We start from the raw sequence: 20,614 nt of genomic DNA, 5'->3' as shown, positions 1-20,614 counted from the left end.
ATATATATATATATATATATATATATATATATATATACACATATATAGTTAGTTTTTAATGTTTCTAAGAAGCTTCAATTTACAAATTATGTTCATTTGCTTCTTTCGATAATTTATTATCTTGTACTTCCTTAAAAAATCCTTTATTGTCTAAACCATTATTTTCTATTGAAATATTCCTATTCTCCTTTATTCGTTCATTTTGTGGTTTTTCATCGAGACTGATATCATTTGCATGTTTATCAAAACTATTTTGTGTATCGATATTTTTCTTCTTTGCGATATCGTTGTCTCTGAACTGAGATCGCTTCTTCAGATAAGTCACATTAAATATCAAATATATTATGCCAGTCACTAAGGACACCCCGGCAAAAATTTGATAAGTCGGTCTGGTACCAAAAGCTTTTATTAGATAACCACCGATCAAGCTTCCAGAGCCTTTGCCTATAAATATCGAATCAACAAACCATTAGAGAATTATTAAAGAATTTTCGATAAATATTGCGAAAAAATTGCATTTTACTTACAATCATTTAATTCATTTTTTACTGCGTAATTTTTAAAATGTACTGTGATTCAAGAGTTTATTGTTTATAACATATGTATAATGTATAATATATGTGAAAATTAAAGTGATCGATATGAGATGTAATCTTTTCACAATATTTACCAAAATTTTATTATACCAAGTCATTTTTCTTATATTATTTATCAAAAAATTCCAACAATTAAGAATTAATCTACATACCAACTCCGTAATAAACACCGCCAAGCAATCCTTGTATCGAGCTATCGGTAGATATAGTCGATAATTTTGCCGCGTAAGTAACAGCTGCAGTGAAACTAAGAGATACCGTAACTGATTCTAATGCCTCGAAGATTAGAGTCAGCCAAGGATTATAAATTAAGGAATAACCTACAGAAAAAAAAGCATTTTATTATACTTTTAAATGTATGTATTTATAGGTTTATTTTATAAATTTTATTTCGAATTACTGTCAACACGATCAATACTCACCACAAAGCCTGATAGCATAAAACACAAATCCTACGAAAAGCACATTCGCGTGACCAATCTTTGATATTATTGGTCCCGAAAGTGCCAATAGTGGTATGCCAGCGATACCACCGACAGTTACGGTGATACCCATAAGTGAAGTTGATCCTCCTAAGTCTTGTATCAACCAGAAGAGAAACGACTCGATGTATCCCCAAGCAGTACCTATCGAAATATTTCTCATTGCTACAACTCATCTTTCGTTTAAATTATTTGTCGAATAATTTACCGAGAACAAAGCAAGCAAAGAAGAGTGCAGCAGTCTCGATGTTTCTCAGAACAGTAAAGACGTCACGTACAACATTCTTAGCAGGTGGTTTAAATTCCAAGTTAATCAGCAACATAAGAATACCTGATACGAGCTTCAATGCCGCGTATAAATAGAATGCTGGTCTGAAAAAAATATAAAATTTTTATTTCAGTGACTCAATAAAATTTATTATAAATTATTACAAATAAGAATCGCATATACAGGGTGTCCCATTTTAATTCTTCCAGTCAAATATCTCGAAAAATATGAAAAAATTCGAAAAAATGTTTCAGACAAAAGTTGTATATGGCTTCTAGGGGGACATAAGATGGTGCCATTAGTTTAACCTCGAAGAGTCACATGAAGGTCACGTGAAGGTCAATTTGAATTTCTTAAATGGAACATCCTATTTTTGCATATTCTTGTAGCTTTTCTCGAGAGCTTTCCAAAACACTATGATAAAATGTTTTTTCATTAAACACTTTTCGAGTTATAAGGCTTTAAAGTTGCAATATTTTGACATAAAATACAAGATATCTCGTAAAATATTCATTTTTCGATTTTCTTACCCTAATACTTTTATGCACAGAATAACGAGACAAATTAATTGGCGTAATTAAAACACATAATTATGTTAAAGTAAAAATGTGTAACTGCTAGTTGCAAATTCAGATTTTTTCTCAAAGATAACTATGTGTTTTCTTTACACCAATTGATTCGTCTCATTATTCTGTGCATAAAATTATTAGGGTAAGATAATCGAGAAATGAATATTTTACGAGATATCTTGTATTTTATGTCAAAATATTGCAACTTTGAAGCCTTATAACTCAAAAAGTCTTTAATGAAAAAACATTTTATCATAGTGTTTTGGAAAACTCTCGAAGTCAGCTACAAGAATATGTAACAAAAAATAGGAGGTGCCATTTAAAAAAATTGAGGTGACCTTCAAATGCCTCTTCAAGGTCAGACCAATGGTACCATCATTATGGCCCCCTCGAAACCATACAACTTTTACCTGAAACATTTTTCTCTCCCAGGCTTGGTTTTCGAGATATTCGACTGGAGGAATTAAAATGGGACACCCTGTATATATATATAAAATTTCGAAAACGAAGAGTTGTATGTGAAAAAGTTTTTTTTTTACTCAATATTTTTTATTTATTTTTGCATACAGAATCGCTTCCTTTCCAATTGTAATAGCGATTACGGAATATTCTATATAGTACGCATCATATTCAACCTAAAATTTATTCACCTAAAATCAGTATATCCTTTATCTCTGCTGATGTAATCTATGAGAAGACCTGATAAAGGTGAGGAAATCATGCCTCCTATATTACCATAAATTCTTTGAAGACCATAATCTGCCTGCTGTTCTCGTAATATCGCTATAACAGCCCCTTCAAACATAGCAAACGTTGTGCCACCAATAATACCTGAAACAAAAATCTTACATCTTAATTCTTTCTTAATATCATAGAGTTTATATTTACAATCACAATTACATTTAAATCATAACGTTATACTAACTATAATAAATTAAAGACTTTTTATTACAATTATTTAGAAAAAAGTAAAAACGTTGAAATTTGTACTGACCTATGAATACTCTAATGATGAGATAAAGCCAGAAAGTCAAGCTTACGTTATATTCAATTTCTGTATTCATGTTCGAGCACATTGTTTTGCGAGGTACAACAACTATGCATTTCTTGTTGCATTTATTTGTGTGCAGGACTTGCTTAGTTGTTTCTAGATTTACGTGATCATAAAGCTGCATATCTATTGTGATTTGATCGTTTATATTATCTGAATTATCACAAGTAACCTTTTGAAAATTTTCTCCTTTCAAAGATATTTCTTCTACCAAGTATCTTTGCCGTTCTTGTTGTAAATCTTCTTCATCCGATTTTAAACTTTTAATTTTTGATTTGTACAAATGATAATTTATCGTCTGGTTGATATTATTCTAAAAAATAACTTTGCATGATCTAACGTTTACGTTTCTTTCAAAAGGATTATGTAAGTATTCAATATTCTTAACATTCATTTTTTTTTAAACTCGAAGAAATTATGATGTGGAAAATACGAAAATGAAGATAATTCCTATAATATTATTTATTTTTGAATGATTTTAGATATATACAAATTTTACCATATACACGTATACATTATGATAATTATATATTCTTATTTTTCCTATACCTTTGGTTCCATTAAATAATCAAAAGCGCACAACGTATGATTTTTGCACATTCCCTGCAATGTTTCATTAAAGTTATCAAAATCTTGAGTGCATTTTGAGGTACATGAAAATGAAAGTAGCTGATCAGTTGGAAAAAAATAATAAGTTTTTGCGATCCGTCGAATGCTAGTTTTGAAAAACTCATAATTCTTTAATTGTCGGTGCTCTTTTATATCTTCTTGTCGACTGGTATTCTGTAAATTTTAAAATACATACAATGATATATATCCTAGTACAACATAATATTATTTTGGATAAATCTTTCTATTAATACATCCCCCTCCTATCTCCCTCTTCCAATGATTTTGATCTTTACATACATTGTCGCGATTTTGATTAATCTTTAAAAAATTTTAGCCGTGGTTTATTATTTATCAAAGGATATTAATGAAATAAATATTCGACTATTTATTATATTCGTATATTTAAGTATTTTAAGGAGTAAAAAAAATAAAAACTGAAACGCGAGATCTATAAATTTGCAGTTATTAGTCCAAAACAAAATCTATAATTATATAGTTTCAGATAAATTTTTAGACACAAGTATAATATTTATATAAACTACGATATTGAATATCAGTTATGTCAGTTCACTTTTAAAACTCACTTCGCGTTCATCTTTATTTGTTAATATTTTTACGAACAATGAGCGACAGCTAAAATCCTTTGAAGATATATTATATTTATATTTATATAAGATAGCTTGACAATTTATGTCGACGTCAAGACCATTGATAAGGAAAATACACTTATGTAAGTTGCGAGACAGTATATGTAGAAAATTAAATCTAGACGTTAATAGGGAATTTGGTAAATAATAAATATAATCAATAAATATAAATAATGAAACTGCTATAATATAAATTGTAAATAATATATATACAAAAATACTTTTAATTATATAGAAATTAAATAATATACACTTTGCGTACGCGCTTCTATTACTTGCATGCAATATCTAATTTAATCTCAATGTTTATTTGATATTTAATTAAATATTATATTTAATTAAATATTATATTTTCAATAAAAAAAAACAATCTGTTAATATGTATTTACATAACGTACCGTTGACAAGTCACTCTGCGCAGGAATGTATTTGTACAAAGTATTTTCACCAGTCTGAAAATTAAAACGTCTAACCGTATAAAGTCTCGATTTTAGAATCAAATTTTGATCTGTTTCATTGTCTGTTTCCACGTGACACATGAATCTGTGTTATGCGCAAAAAAATATATATTAATGTTTAAATGTTTGAGATAATTTTAGGCAAAGACGACTTGGAAGAAACTAATTAAAATGTCATTTTAATTCGGCAAATAACTCACTTATATGCATGTTCTATTATTAAAATGTCATTAGCAAGATGATAGATAGATTCATAAGAAATCAACATTCGTTTCACTCGAAATTAAGTTGTTAAGTTAAAGTGAAACAAACAGGAAGACACAGAATGCTCGTATTGTATATATATCGATCATTTTTTTACGATTTGCGATTAATCACATCGATGATAATAGAAAGATTTATAAAATAAAAAAGTTGGTCTAAAATTTAGATAGGTACAAAAAACATTTCGCTCGATACGAAAGGAAGAAATAAATAATTGTTAAATTATTTTTACTCTTGTTTTCTCAAGTATATCACATCTATCTATAACGTTATGTAATAATGCAATTTGCAATATTATTGAAATTTCCGCAACGAAATATTAGTTAAATTTGATGCCTAATTGCAATTTTTAACTTACCCACAACTTTCTATTCTTATAGCGATTTCCGAGTCTAATTTCGCCTCGCACGGGTAAGTCTGGCTCATTGTATATAATAACGAATGGCTTTTACCTTGACAACCGAGCTCCATGATTATATTCTCAGGAAAATTCACTATTATCCTGCCGGTTGGAACTAGTAGTAATAACAACGCCGCTAAGCCTCCAAATATGGAAAATACCGATAGTAGAATCTGTCGGAAAAAAAACCATCTTATTAGTTTTTTATATTCTCCGTATTAATAAAGATATGTAAAATAATGTGCAATGCTCGACAGTGTAAAGGCACAACACGTCAACAGATTCAAATATAGTTTAACACTATACCAATTTGTAATAATCTGTGTTAAGGGAAACCTGATTTCTTGATTACACATGTATATGTGTTAATATACATATACTCAGTTTTATTAATTAACTTGAAAATTAGTCAACTCACTCTGAAATTTCCTATTCGATCGGCTAACATACCGGCAAGCGGTGGCATTATCACGGCTACAAGAGGAGTGATAGAACTCATTATCGCAGTTTCTTCTACGTTTATTCCCAATTCTCTCATGTGTACAGTTAAATATGGATACAACACGTAAAGTGCTAAAAAAAATCATAAAGTTCACAGAGTTCATTATCACGTTAAAAGTATTACATCATTATTTATTTTGAACTTTATTAAATTATTTTTTACTATACATAATGTTTGTGTAACAGGGGCGAAATAAAAAAAGTTATTAAATCTAATGAAAAAGATTACTTACTTGATGCTTGCACGAAAAATATTAACTTCAATGGCATCAACTCTTTTTGATGGAAGTCTTTGCTTATCCTTTTGAAGAAAGTCTTGAGCATTATCATTTTGATGTATTTTGTATATTTCTGAATTAATCTCCAACTAAGTGCTCTATGCAGCTTGTATTGTGCATATTTTTCCTCCTCACATTACATTTGCATTCTCATTCTTCCTGTTTCCCATTAAAAAGAAATTTCGATATTTTTTTTAAATCATTTTTTATAAAACAATGTTGTGCGTAACACAATTTCTGTTTAATTGTAAAATGATACTTTTGTAAGTAATGTGAGCGATAATTTGTAATTTTCCTCTCATCCCTCATTATATGTAGAAATGTACGCAATGATTATGGCACATACGATAGCAAATACAGCGTCAGTATGAATGTCACGTCATTTACAATACATAACGGTTTTATAACATATATACCTACGTCAACATCAACTTCTTCTTCGTTACAGTAGATTTATAAAACATTCATTTATTTTTTTTTATGATTGATAATATTAATTATGATTGATACAAAATGTTTATTATCAAGAAAATTCAATGTTCATAATTTATTGAATAATAATTTATTACTATTAAAAGTTTTCTTGATATTAAAATTTAGTTGATATTATACATTATATACTTTTCTTAGTGTGTTTTAACTATAGTTACATTATTATGGAGAATAATATCGCAATAATATTACTCCAGCTGCATTGCGAATTTATGTGCGAGGAATAGTATAATTATTATATAATTGTTATGAAATTATTTCCTGCGAAATCAACTCACTACCATCCACGTTGGCTTTTAATCGCTTCAGTTTTCTAAGTTTCGTTGTTTGTTATTATATGTATAATTGTTATATAACAATATTGACAACGAAAACCATTGTTGTTTTTATTGCATAACTTATATATTAGGTACTACAGCGAATATCGTGCGAAAAAAGGCAAATGTTGTTTTTTTCATAATAGATTGTTTATTTGAAAATGTGTTTTTGGACCACAAAATGTCAAAGATAAATCGCGATTTTTTGGAAATACGTTAGATAAAACTTGTAAGTTTGAAACAGCCATCAATGATAAATCTATGCATAAAATTTTGTCATATCGTGTATAATATGGGAAACACTTTTGAAGCAATAAACTATACACACGTATAAAATACCTACATATTCGCAGGATATAAATGTATTAGGATACGTAGCACAGAAAATTGTAAATGGATTTCTATTGTGAATCTTTTGTCGCGAATTTTACAAATCGTTTCAAGCAGGTTTTAAAATTTGTCAGATAAAAATTACATGGAAAAAATACATCACAATCCTCCGAATGGAAAGAAAAATTGCAAAAGCGAAAAAAAAACTGCGTACCTTCTTGTCAGTAATATTGAACATCGTAGAAGAGAGAAACGGATTCTTAAGAAGTACGACTAATGGATCTATACGCTGCGATGTCAAGCGCAGTACTAACACCTCAGGACACAAACCATCGAGGAACTGATTGTGAGAAGAAACAGCATGTATATTCCGACAGATCAATCCTTTCTAAGTGCAACAGCATCGCTTTACAAGGTTGCTAAAGAATAAATACTTGTTTTAACAATATACTTTATATGCGCGTATATACAATATATTCATGTGGAAACAGAAAAAAATAAATATCTTTAACTTTTAAATAATCTTTCCTATTGTATTATGAAAAACAGTCATCTAGCAAATAATCACTTTAACAATATTTTAATTTTAATGTACTAATACGAAATATACAATTGTTTAAACTGTTACCAGATTTATGTACGTATAATATTTATCATATTTTTTATATTACAATTATTTATGAGCATATGCGCACGTACGTTATAATTGTTACCTTTTGGCACTTGTATAATATCTATTTTTAATATTAGTGTCATAAATTTGTGTAATAAAATTGATTTTTCATATTATGTATATGTACATAAATTTTTAAAATATATTACTTTCTCGCGTTTTGCGATAAACTAACATTATTAATACATATTGAGCGCTATATATTATTTAATAATTAATCTGAAATTAGTGTATGATTTGTTCTCTCTAATAAATTGAGCTAAAAACATTACGGAACATTCTATAGATCTATTTATTCTTTCTCGTTTATTCTTTCTTTGATTTTATACGATGAAGCGAATCTCATATTACCAACAAACCATCAACTAAATCCTTGACACGTATCAATGTGCCGTTATTATCTGCGGTAGATCCTATAGTTCTTTGAGATAGACAATATATACATTTACATATAGAGTGTCACATATGTAGCGACGATATCATATGCTGGTTGGTACGGGCGAATTATTATGCATGCCTAGTTATAAAATTAATTAATATAATACAATTATAATCAAAATATATATTTCAGTAATAATAAATTTTTGAAAGAGAGAGAGAGAGAGAGAGAGAGAGAGAGAGAGAGAGAGAGAGAGAGAGAGAGAGAGAGAGAAAGACGACAAATAAATTTTATCAATTTTGTTAAGTACAATTATAAAATTATTCTTGTAGCCAAATGAAAAACAGCGCACGTGTACTATTCTCAAAATGGCGATGTCATGTGATCAGGCAACACAACATCAAAGGTGCCGACGCTCATTGTCTCTACTATATATACTTATCAGAGAGAAGCCTGAGAGACGTCACGGCCCGGTTTTACGTAATCCCTGAAGGCGATACGCCCTCTGGGAACATAAAAACGTGGACATTGAACTACATAGCCAATGTCCACGAATGTTCTCAATGGATAACGCATAATATGCACAGTTTTGATTACGATCCGTGCTATGTCCAAAATTTATTAACACATTTTGCTTATTCACTTTCACCTAAAAATAATTTGTTATCTCTCCACACTGGCAATAATTTACTTTTAATATCAAATAACCAAGTAAATATTGTCAATATTCTAATTTTGCCAATAATATCTTGATTTTTTGTAATTCTTTTTCTTTTATTAAACGCTATTTTTACATTCTACATTTTACAAATTAAAACTTATTTTATATGAAAAAAAAATTTTCTTTCAACAATTTAATAATTTAGAGTATTATATTGCTCTACAAATACAATAATAAACTTTTAGATATCGATAGATTCAATTAAATGAAATAAAGATCAGATATATATATATATTGTAAACATACAAAATATTTTTAATTATAGAAAAATGTTAATTTTTTACTTATTTAAGTAAAAATTGTCCGAATTATATCGTGTTCGCTGTCATAATCGTAAAAATTTCATTAATTCTCATTACATATTATTTTAAAAAAGATAAAATAAAAAAAAAGTTTTAACTTTTACTTAACAAGCATTTTAATTTATATAGCTAAAACATTAGAGCTAAAAAAAGGTCGTCGCTAAATATTTATAATCGTATAAATTCTTGTATTACTAATAAAAAAGTTGATGCGAGGCACTTTCTGTAAAAACTAATCATGATTTGAAAAGAAAAGAAATATTACTTATCAAAATTAATTATCTGGTATCATTGTTGCAAGAGTCTCTTATATAATATATGAATACATAATTATAATATAATTTTATTTTATTTAATTACTGTAATTCTATTCATCAGTTGACTCATTTAATTCATCTATTTGTCACTTTGAATTTACAATTTTAAGAGCAGGACGATTGATATATTAATTTCGGGAAAAGAAACATTATTAATTACAGTTAATTATAGTCGATTATGCAATTGCCATACTCCTACGCGATTAGTAATATGTGTCTTCTAATATCCTCAGAAGTCCAATTTTTATTAATAAAATATTTTACACAAATATTGACAATGTACTTCACGAGTAGTAATGTATCTTAAAATGCTCGAAAATTCACTTCTAAGTTATTAGGAGAACATATTTCGCAAAAAAGGTATCACTATAATCGGTAGGAAGTAGGAAGAGCGATACCTTCTTTGCGAAATATGGTCTCCTAATTAATCAGAAGTGAATTTTCGTGCGTTTTAAGATATATTACTGCTCGTGAAGTACATTGCCGATATTTATGCGAAATATTTTATTAATAAAAATTCATATTTTAATCGAATAAATTAAATAGAATAAGCTATAATAAAAACAGGCACATCTGATAAAAAACTTTTTTATAATAAACAAATATTAAAATATTAATATTAAAATTATATTAATTATTAATTAATAAATTAATTTTTAGTGATGGAATAAAATGATAGAATATCTGGTCTTTTTTCTTGTTCTCTCTTTTATTTTTTCTGATAGAAAAAAACAAACATACGTAATATATATGAATAATTAAATAGTTACGATAAAAGAGAGAATATTTATTTAATATAATATGACAAATTTCTATAATTACATAGAGTTATACATATTTAGTAAATGTAATAAGTACAGGCAGCAAATTTGTACATATTTGTCATTATTAATTTATATTTAATTATTATACGTATTATTAATATATATGTGTATCTATAATATAAATTTCTATCACCTTTACAAATAATTGTTCACATCATTGTAATAATTTTCAACGAATATAATAAAGAAATCGTTAAACAGTTATACGGCAAATGTTATAAGATTGCTTTCGTTAAAGTATTTTACACATTTCGTAATCGCGTTTCATGTATTTTAAATATATCGCATTAAATCGAATAATAATTTCATTTTAGTTCAGGAATTTTACATGTATTTTAGAATTATTTGATTGTAAATATTTCAACGCGTTAAATTGTATCACGTAGTATAGTGCGTATTTGTTATTGTCTGGCGCGAGGAGAAAGAGAGAAAGAATGAGCATACTCGACCTTGTCTTTGACGTCACGCATTCCATAGTAAGGAGGGGAGACCACGGCGCACGGGGCTCATGACAGCGGTGAGTCATTCATTGCGACTTCGGCGGGCGTAGTGTGCGCACGTGTCTTTACTCCGGCGTCGGCGTCGGCGCCGGCGCCGGCATGTGCGTCTCGCGTTCAGTCACCTCGAGGTCGAGCGCGCCGTACACGTTTCTCGCGACGATAATACGTAATAATAATACAAATAATATGTAATATTACGATAAATCTTAACGTGTTAAAGTACGTCTAAATGACTCCGAAATAAAATAATAACATTCGACTTTAGTGACATATAGCGCGCTATTGTTTTTGACATTTGTCTCGACTTTGTCGCGATCGCGATCGTGTTTTCGTTCATTTATCCTTTTTGATCTTTCTTTCGTCGGAGTTTGATCGTGCCCGACCTGTCGACTCCAAGTATTATTCTCGCGCGAAATAAAATGGGATTTTCGATCGTTCCGAAATTCAGGAGTGCCCTCAAAGTATCGCGCGTAAAAGTGCGGGAGTACCGTCAAACTATCGCGCGTTTTAACTTTTGTACGGTTTAAAATATAGCGAGATTTTATTTTTGCGCGGTTTCAACAAATTAAAAAAAGTATATCGCGCGTATAAAACCATAGTTCCTGACGTCCCTTACAATCTGAGAGGAGGAGAAAGCCTAGGAGGCATCCTGCATCGGCGGAGCAACCCTAGGGTAAATATTATTTGTGTATTAATTATTATAAATCCTTTATACAAATGAATTCGATTCATTAATTTGAATGATTTAATCAAGAGAAACTCAGAGATAAAGATTTTTACATAAATCTTATAAAGTTTTTATTTAAAAAAAATTTTTTTTTTTAATTTACAAAATTATTCCATATTTATATATATCTGCTTATTATTGTAAGCATCGAATATAAATTTATTAAGTATAATAATAAATTCTTTAATATTAATTATTTAAAATCGCTGCTGTAATTTGGACTTTATATTTGTATGTTACAGATAACATGTAGCTTCAATATCGACAACTCCACTGTTGCGCATCAATGTCGGTAAGTGACAAAAAGCTTTTATTATATTTTAAAGCAACGAATTTATGTAGAGATTGTGGTAGATAGAAATGTAGATTGTAGGTAAATCCGTTGCTTTAACCCTCGAACGGCAAGATATAGTGCATTCTAGTGAATTCTGAGTCAATTTTAAATCATAGAAGAATTTCTTTTTATATGTTCTTTTTGTACGTATTATATTTTAAGATAAAATTTTATATTAAATTTTTAATTCATTATTTTGAATCTTTTGTTAAAATAGATTATTTATTATCTATTTATATATAAAACTTGAAGAAAAAGGAGTAATATTTTTAAAATAAAACTATGATATTTATTCTAATTTTATATAAGATATACGTGAAATATTTATTTCAACTGTATATACGTACATATGAGTTTAAATAGTTTTAAAGATACAAATCTTTAATGATCTGCCGACAGAGGTTAATATGTATGTAAATATACTTTATACTTACACCGAAAAAATTATATTTTCATTTTATTATAAGAATATTTTACTTATTTTTATATCTTTCCTTAAAATAAGCGCCAAAAGAATACTTTTATTGTTAGTTTAAGAGAGAAATTCTCTAAAGAGTAATTTAGTTTCAGATATTCTTATAAGATAATGTAAGAATATACATATACTGTAATGGATATTTTTTTTCTTACCATTATATTATTTAATATTTGAAATCATTAATCCATTGATAACAATAAACAATTTTACAAATGGACATTTGTTACTTATTAAAACTTTGAAGAATTAAATATATACAATAGTTTTAATTTAATTTATAAATAAAGTGTTTCAAAAAATATCACGTAAAAAAAAGTTATTTTTATTTATTAAAAATATTTATTAAAAGAATTTATAAAGTATCCATTTAGAGTACCATTTTTTCGGTATACACATTGTATTTATCTTTTACAACTTTTGATGACGGTATGCGTCTACAAAACAATTCACAGTTAAAAAATTTGTGTTTTGTTGTTAAAAATTTTGATAGTTAAAATTTATGTGTTAAAATTTAATACATTTACTTATTAATTTAATATATTATTGTTTTGTTAATTCAAGTCAACTGTTAAATGATGAGTTATTAAAATAACTCATGAAAAAGAGTGTAAATAACACAATATGCACTTATTTTTAATTTAATTTTACATTATAAATATGTTTTGATTTATTAGTGACAGAATTTATCTGTTAAAATTAATAAAACGGAAATGTTGAATTTATTCTATAATATAAGAGTGACTATTAATATATTACATTAACAATCTATTTCCGTTAAATTTTCACAAAAAAGCTATGTTAAACTATGAAATTTACATTTATTTTTATGTTAAAATATAACAATATTGTAACGCGTTCTTGCGAGCACGTCTAATAAAATAGAATATATGATATATATAAAATAGAATAAGATATAATAAAAACAGGCACATATAATAAAAAACTTTTTTATAATAAACAAATATTAAAATATTAATAATTTGTATTTAATAAATTAATTTTTAGTGATAAAACTTACAAATAATTATTCACATCATTGTAATAATTTTCAACGAATATAATAAAGCAATCGTTAAACAGTTATACGGCAAATGTTATAAGATTGCTTTCGTTAAAGTATTTTACATATTTCGTAATCGCGTTTCATGTATTTTAAATATTTCGCATTAAATCGAATAATAATATCATTTTAGTTAAGGAATTTACATGTATTTTAAAATCATTTGATTGTACATATTTCAACGCGTTAAATTGTATCACGTAGTATAGTGCGTATTTGTTATTGTCTGGCGCGAGGAGAAAGAGAGAAAGAATGAGCATACTCGACCTTGTCTTTGACGTCACGCATTCCATAGTAAGGAGGGGAGACCACGGCGCACGGGGCTCATGACAGCGGTGAGTCATTCATTGCGACTTCGGCGGGCGTAGTGTGCGCACGTGTCTTTACTCCGGCGTCGGCGCCGGCGCCGGCATGTGCGTTTCGCGTTCAGTCACCTCGAGGTCGAGCGCGCCGTACACGTTTCTCGCGACGATAATACGTAATAATAATACAAATAATATGTAATATTACGATAAATCTTAACGTGTTAAAGTACGTCTAAATGACTCTGAAATAAAATAATAACATTCGACTTTAGTGACATATAGCGCGCTATTGTTTTTGACATTTGTCTCGACTTTATCGCGATCGCGATCGTGTTTTCGTTCATTTATCCTTTTTGATCTTTCTTTCGTCGGAGTTTGATCGTGCCTGACCTGTCGACTCCAAGTATTATTCTCGCGCGTAATAAAATGGGATTTTTGATCGTTCCGAAATTTGGGAGTGCCGTCAAAATATCGCGCGTAAAAGTGCGGGAGTGCCGTCATACTATCGCGCGTTTTAACTTTTGTACGGTTTAAAATATAGCGAGATTTTATTTTTGTGCGGTTTCAACAAATTAAAAAAAGTATATCGCGCGTATAAAACCATAGTCCCTGACGTCTCTTACAATCTGAGAGGAGGAGGAAGCCTAGGAGAGGCATCCTGCATCAGTGGAGCAACCCTAGGGTAAATATTATTTGTGTATTAATTATTATAAATCCTTTATACAAATGAATTCGATTCATTAATTTGAATGATTTAATCAAGAGAAACTCAGAGATAAAGATTTTTACATAAATCTTATAAAATTTTTATTTAAAAAAAATTTTTTTTTTAATTTACAAAATTATTCCATATTTATATATATCGGCTTATTATTATACGCATCGAATAAAAATTTATTAAGTATAATAATAAATTCTTTAATATTAATTATTTAAAATCGCTGCTGTAATTTAGATTTTATATTTGTATGTTACAGATAACATATAGCTTCAATATCGACAACTTCGCTGTTGCGCATCAGTGTCGGTGAGTGACAAAAAGCTTTTATTATATTTCAAAGCAACGAATTTATGTAGAGATTCTGGTAGATACAGATGTAGATTGTAGATAAATCCGTTGCTTTAACCCTCGAACGGCAAAATATAGTGCATTCTAGTGAATTCTGAGTCAATTTTAAATCATAGAAAAATTTCTTTTGTATCATTATTATATATAAGATAAAATTTTATATTTTATTCATTTTTTTTAATAGAAAATTTTCTTAAAATAGAAAAGTTATACATATAAATTGAAAGAAAAGGAAAAATATTCTAGGAATAAGAATATGTAATATTTATTCCAATTTTATTGCAGGACACGTATATAAAATGTATATGATGAATGAAATATACGTAAAATATTTATTTCAATTATATATATGTATATATGAGTTTTATAAAACAATTTTAAAGATACAGATGTTAATAACCTGCCGACAGAGGGGTTAACATATATGTTAATATATTTTATATGCATCGAAAAAATTATATTCTCATCTTAAGAGTATTTTACTTATAATATCTTCTTTTAAAATAGATATCAAAAAAATCTTCTTAATATTAGTTTAAGGGAGAAATTTTCTAAAGAGTAGAGTAATTTTAAATTTTCTTAACATGTAAGAATGTATACTAAAATGGATATTTCTTTACCATTATATTATTTAATATTTGACATCATTAATTTCAATAATTACAAAAAAACAATTTTATAAATTGTTGACATTGATTATTTATTAAAACTGACAAGTTTATATATACATATATATGTATATATACATAGTTTTGCTTAATTTATAAATATAAGATATGTCAAAAAAGTATTATGTAAAGAAGAAAATATTCTCGTTTATTACGAATATATCTATAAGGAGAGTTTATAAAAGCATATATTTCGAGAAATTAATTTTTCGGTATAGTATACATGATTATATTATTTTTTGCGACTTTAAACGACTGAATGACGTACAACGCGTCTAGAAAACGATTATAATATCGTACGATCCTAAACAAATATAGGTCGTCTTATTTGCCGGCGATAATAATTAATCGGCAATAGGAAGGAATTATTTTTCTTCTTTGATCTTTGGCTAAAAATCGAGTCAGAATGAATATGGCCAGGAGCGACAAAGATAGGTCCAACTGGCTAGAAAAGTACGTGGTCAAATACTGGCCATAATGCACGTAACGAAACCACCCCGTGCCCTCGTTAAAACGCCGTCCAACATCCGCGAGAAGCCGCCAACCGCGATCCACCCGCGGATCCATACCCGAATCGATACGCGCCGGCATAGATCGATCCCGGCTCTCCACGCTCGCGAAGACGCGCTCGCAAGAACGCGTTACATGCGTAAAAGGTATATGTAATCGTAAATTACCAAATCTCGCGTTATCGCGAATTCCTGATTAGGATTTCTCAAATTTGGTTTTATCAGGTTTTTGCTTGTATAATCAGCAAGAAATAAAAAAATAAAATAAAAATAAAATGAAGTAAAAAAACAAAATTATAATAAAATTAAATTAAATTAAAAATTAAATTATAATAAAATAAAATAAAATTTAAAATTAATTTAAATTAAATTTTAATATGAAATCAAATTAATTTTTAAAAAAGAAATTACTGTAAAATTAAATAAATTGAATTAATATAAAAAATTGTAAAAAAGGATTATTAGAAAATAAAAATTAAAAATTTAATTATAAAAATGTAAAAAAGTACTTAATTGTATAAAATTCATTAAAGGTAGATTATATTATATGTATAATATTTATACCTCTTGTACATCTGTTATATAAAAATCTATTGTATCTATATATATTCTATACATATTCTATATTTATTGTAAATCTATAATAAAATAATCTATTGTAAGTTGCGCGAAATTGAACAAATATACACAATAATACGAAATTTATTGAATTAACATGATTCGATAAAAATGCAATTTCGATGATGAAGTAACCTTTAATATTAATAACAGTTATAATTATTAAATATTAACCTTTTATTCTCGAAATTTGTCAGTCACGCTTTTGATATTGACATCGATCGCACAAAAATATAAGTATATTCTAAAGTAAAATATTACAAAGTTTAGAATTAAATATTACTAATCGCGTACAAGTATGTCAATTGCATAATTGGCATTAATTAATAAAGTTTCTTTTCCCGAAATTAATATATCAAACGTCCTGCTCTTAAAATTGTAAATTCAAAGCAACAAATAGATGAATTAAATGAATCTGATGACTGATGAATAGAATTACAGTAATTAAATAAAATAAAATTTTATTATATATATATATATATATATTGATATAAGAATCTTTTGCAACAATGATCTCGGTTAATTAATTTTGATAAGTAATTTTCCTTTTCTTTTCAAATCACGATTAGTTGTTACAGAAAATGTCTCGCATCAACTTTTTTATTAGTAATACAAGAATTTATACGATTATAAATATTTAGCGGGGACCTTTTTTTAGCTCTAATGCTTTAGCTATATAAATTAAAATGCTTGTCAAGTAAAAATTAAAACTTTTATTTTTTATTTTATCTTTTTTAAAATAATATGTAATGAGAATTAATGAAATTTTTACGATTATGACAGCGAACACGATATAATTCGGACAATTTTTACTTAAATAAGTAAAAAATTAACATTTTTCTATAATTAAAAATATTTTGTATGTTTACAATATATATATATATCTGATCTTTATTTCATTTAATTGAATCTATCGATATCTAAAAGTTTATTATTGTATTTGTAGAGCAATATAATACTCTAAATTATTAAATTGTTGAAAGAAAATTTTGTTTTTATATAAAATAAGTTTTAATTTGTAAAATGTAGAATGTAAAAATAGCGTTTAATAAAAGAAAAAGAATTACAAAAAATCAAGATATTATTGGCAAAATTAGAATATTGACAATATTTACTTTGTTATTTGATATTAAAAGTAAATTATTGCCAGTGTGGAGAGATAACAAATTATTTTTAGGTGAAAGTGAATAAGCAAAATGTGTTAATAAATTTTGTGGACATAGCACGGATCGCAACCAAAACTGTGCACATTATGCGTTATCCATTGAGAACATTCGTGGACATTGGCTATGTAGTTCAATTGTCCACAGAGGGCGTATCACTTTCAGGAATTACGTAAAACCGGGCTGTAGCGTCCACGTGGCGTCTGTCAGGCTTCTCTCTGGTCTTACCAGCAGAGAGAGAAAACAGCATTTCTTTTACATTATACACGCTTATACATATAGTTACATATACGAGTTTATTATTTTAACGATTATATCGTAAAAAATTTTATAATTATTTTACAAGTTAATAATAAAATAAATCGATAATAATAATTGAATTAATCGGAGTTTGGTCGAAGTGACTGTAGGAATCGAGTTGTGGCAACACGTCGACTTGTGTCATTTAAAAACATGTATTGTTTTATGTCAACAATTGATCTGTTATTTTATTATAAAGTTTTCTTTACCTCTAATATCGTTCTAGATTGAATACGATATCATATCGTGTGGATTAGTAAAATTTCATTGCCCCATAATTAGCTTGATATTGTTCACAATGTAAGTAATAATATATATAATCTGTTTATAACGTCTGTAGAATGCTTCAAGATTTTTAACATTATTATTTGTTTACAACAGTAAACAACGTCGGCATACAAGTTTCAAAATGTCTACAGATTATAGCAACAGATATGTATTTGAAGCTGAATGGTATGATAAAGTTGCTTGCATCCTGAAAAAATTTTATATGTATTATTATCCGTTTGACAATAGTATCGAATTGGTATGTATTAAATATTAAATTAATATAAATTAATATTGCTGAAAAAAATTGTTTATATAATCTATATGTTTTAGTTTGACTTAAAAACAAAGAAGACATTCTTAAAAAGAACAATATGCGAAGGCATTGAAGCTAAAGATTTTTATATTGGTGCTATAGTAATAATATTTTCAAGATGTATAAAAATTATGGGTTATGCAGATAATTATACTAAAATCAAATTGGAAACACAAATGCAAAAGTAATGTGAAGAGTTTTTATCGTTACATTTTTTATGGTTTTATGATATTGTATATAAAATTTCTTGCTGAAATGAGATAATTTTTGCTTCTTCAGATTTTTTGTACTTTTGAAACCAGATGTTATTGATAAAATGGGTGAAATATTAAAAGTTATTATAAATCATGATTTTCATATTGCAAATATGAAAATGATGCAATTAACTGCAACTGAAGTTACAGAATGCTATTTTGTAAAAGATACAGCTGATAAGATGTAAGTTGAATCTTAGATTATTAACAGAATACCTCTAAAGGAGCTCTGAAAGAGTAAACCATTACAATATTTCAATAAATTTGGGATGCTCTCTCTATAATGACAGGTTTATTTAGGTCTATGATAAATTATCTTACCTCTGGTCCTGTTGTTGGTTTGGAGCTATTAGGAGAAAATGGTATAGCGAGATGGCAAGCATTAGTAGACTCAGAAAATTGTAAATGTGCTTTTTCAGAAACTTTTAATGGGAAAAGTGAAATATATAACTCTATGTACGGATCTAAGAACATTGAAATAGCAATGCAAGTACGAATTTTAATATGGTAGTAATGATTTTTGACTTAAGAATATATATTTTGATCTGATATCTGATATATTTTTTTCAGGAATTGCAATATTTCTTTCCTAATGTAAAAAGTAAAAAGAAAGGACCAAAAAGTACTGCCATTCTTCAAAATTGTACCTGTTGTATTATCAAACCACATGCTGTTCAAGCAAAACTTGTTGGTAAATAGAATATTTTATTAATATATTATTAATATTACTGTGAAGTAAAATATAAATAATGGAGTTCTCATATTTTATGTAGCATTTTCTACTATATTTCTTTGACATTATATATATTCTTCTAAATTAATCTTATAATATAGGTACTATTATTGATGATATTCAAAAAGCAGGCTATATAATTACTGCAGTACAGCAATTTCATATTAATCTGATTAATTCTGAAGAATTTCTAGAAATTTATAAAGGCGTATTTTCTGAGTATACTGTATGTTGTCATATATCTTTTATATTTAGACTAGAAATAATTATGAAAAAGAAAATATTTGTAAATATTTTTATAGGAAATGGTAGCTGAATTACAGTCTGGTCCATGCATTGTTATAGAAGTTAGTCATAAAAACAAGGATTTGAACATTGTTGCTGATTTTAGGAATTTTTGTGGCCCCATGGATCCAGTAAGAATATGTTATTTGTATTGCTTTAATTATTTTATACTCGATATTATAAATATTGTAAATGTAATTATTCGATATAGGACATTGCACGGCAAATCAAACCGAATACGCTTAGAGCAAAATATGGAAAAACAAAAGTACAAAATGCTATACATTGTTCTGACTTGCCGGAAGATGGTATATTAGAGGTAATTAAAGCTTTAATCACTTTTCTACTATCTTGTATAATTTGTATACATATATTAGATATTTTCACAGGTCGAATATTTCTTTAAGATACTCGAAGGATAGTTTGAGTGATCAAATATATATTTGACTATACTATATTTTGCATGGTATAAAAAAATTGATAAATTTATAACTGAATAATTATTAAATATAAATTATATTTAATTTCAAAAAAAAAATATTTTTAT

At 27.4% G+C, this 20,614-nt stretch overlaps 2 protein-coding genes across 4 annotated transcripts; one reads left to right on the top strand and one right to left on the bottom strand.

The window, feature by feature from the left end:
* Nucleotides 1-120: 120 nt before the first annotated feature.
* Nucleotides 121-7,583, bottom strand: LOC140671231 (uncharacterized). Its single transcript, XM_072902430.1, has 12 exons — nt 7,480-7,583; nt 6,082-6,285; nt 5,766-5,920; nt 5,306-5,520; nt 4,624-4,768; nt 3,516-3,749; nt 2,910-3,279; nt 2,566-2,746; nt 1,287-1,450; nt 1,019-1,222; nt 753-916; nt 121-444 (listed from the first exon to the last, which is right to left on the bottom strand). The coding sequence occupies exons 2-12, from the start codon at nt 6,176-6,178 to the stop codon at nt 424-426; spliced, it is 1,950 nt and encodes a 649-aa protein (XP_072758531.1). The 5' UTR covers nt 6,179-6,285; nt 7,480-7,583; the 3' UTR covers nt 121-423.
* A 6,559-nt stretch (nt 7,584-14,142) lies between these two features.
* On the top strand, nt 14,143-20,614 carry Nmdyn-d7 (nucleoside diphosphate kinase homolog 7). Of its 3 annotated transcripts, XM_072902459.1 has the most exons (12): nt 14,143-14,567; nt 14,863-14,912; nt 18,439-18,512; nt 18,594-18,738; nt 18,813-18,979; nt 19,075-19,233; nt 19,350-19,539; nt 19,620-19,740; nt 19,884-20,008; nt 20,085-20,198; nt 20,279-20,386; nt 20,457-20,614. In XM_072902459.1, the coding sequence occupies exons 4-12, from the start codon at nt 18,622-18,624 to the stop codon at nt 20,487-20,489; spliced, it is 1,134 nt and encodes a 377-aa protein (XP_072758560.1). In that variant the 5' UTR covers nt 14,143-14,567; nt 14,863-14,912; nt 18,439-18,512; nt 18,594-18,621; the 3' UTR covers nt 20,490-20,614. The 3 variants fall into 3 exon arrangements, with proteins under 3 accessions (XP_072758560.1, XP_072758559.1, XP_072758558.1); XM_072902458.1 differs by lacking the exons at nt 14,143-14,567; nt 14,863-14,912 and adding an exon at nt 17,954-18,367; XM_072902457.1 differs by lacking the exons at nt 14,143-14,567; nt 14,863-14,912 and having other exon boundaries at nt 17,954-18,512.

The sequence above is a fragment of the Anoplolepis gracilipes genome, chromosome 11 (genome assembly GCF_047496725.1).
Source record: "Anoplolepis gracilipes chromosome 11, ASM4749672v1, whole genome shotgun sequence".
NCBI classification, from domain to species: domain Eukaryota; kingdom Metazoa; phylum Arthropoda; class Insecta; order Hymenoptera; family Formicidae; genus Anoplolepis; species Anoplolepis gracilipes.
This window is presented reverse-complemented; position numbering and strand designations above follow the sequence as displayed.

Excerpts from the sequence above, each read along its gene's own strand:
- LOC140671231 (XM_072902430.1), bottom strand. The coding sequence starts at position 6,178 with ATGATAATGCTCAAGACTTTCTTCAAAAGGATAAGCAAAGACTTCCAT. Across the intron at positions 3,750-4,623 it reads CGCAGAGTGACTTGTCAACG|AATACCAGTCGACAAGAAGA; the intron begins GTACGTTATGTA and ends TAAAATTTACAG. Across the intron at positions 917-1,018 it reads TTATGCTATCAGGCTTTGTG|GTTATTCCTTAATTTATAAT; the intron begins GTGAGTATTGAT and ends TTTTTTCTGTAG.
- Nmdyn-d7 (XM_072902459.1), top strand. The coding sequence starts at position 18,622 with ATGTCTACAGATTATAGCAACAGATATGTATTTGAAGCTGAATGGTAT. Across the intron at positions 19,540-19,619 it reads ACATTGAAATAGCAATGCAA|GAATTGCAATATTTCTTTCC; the intron begins GTACGAATTTTA and ends TATTTTTTTCAG. Across the intron at positions 20,009-20,084 it reads GCGTATTTTCTGAGTATACT|GAAATGGTAGCTGAATTACA; the intron begins GTATGTTGTCAT and ends ATATTTTTATAG.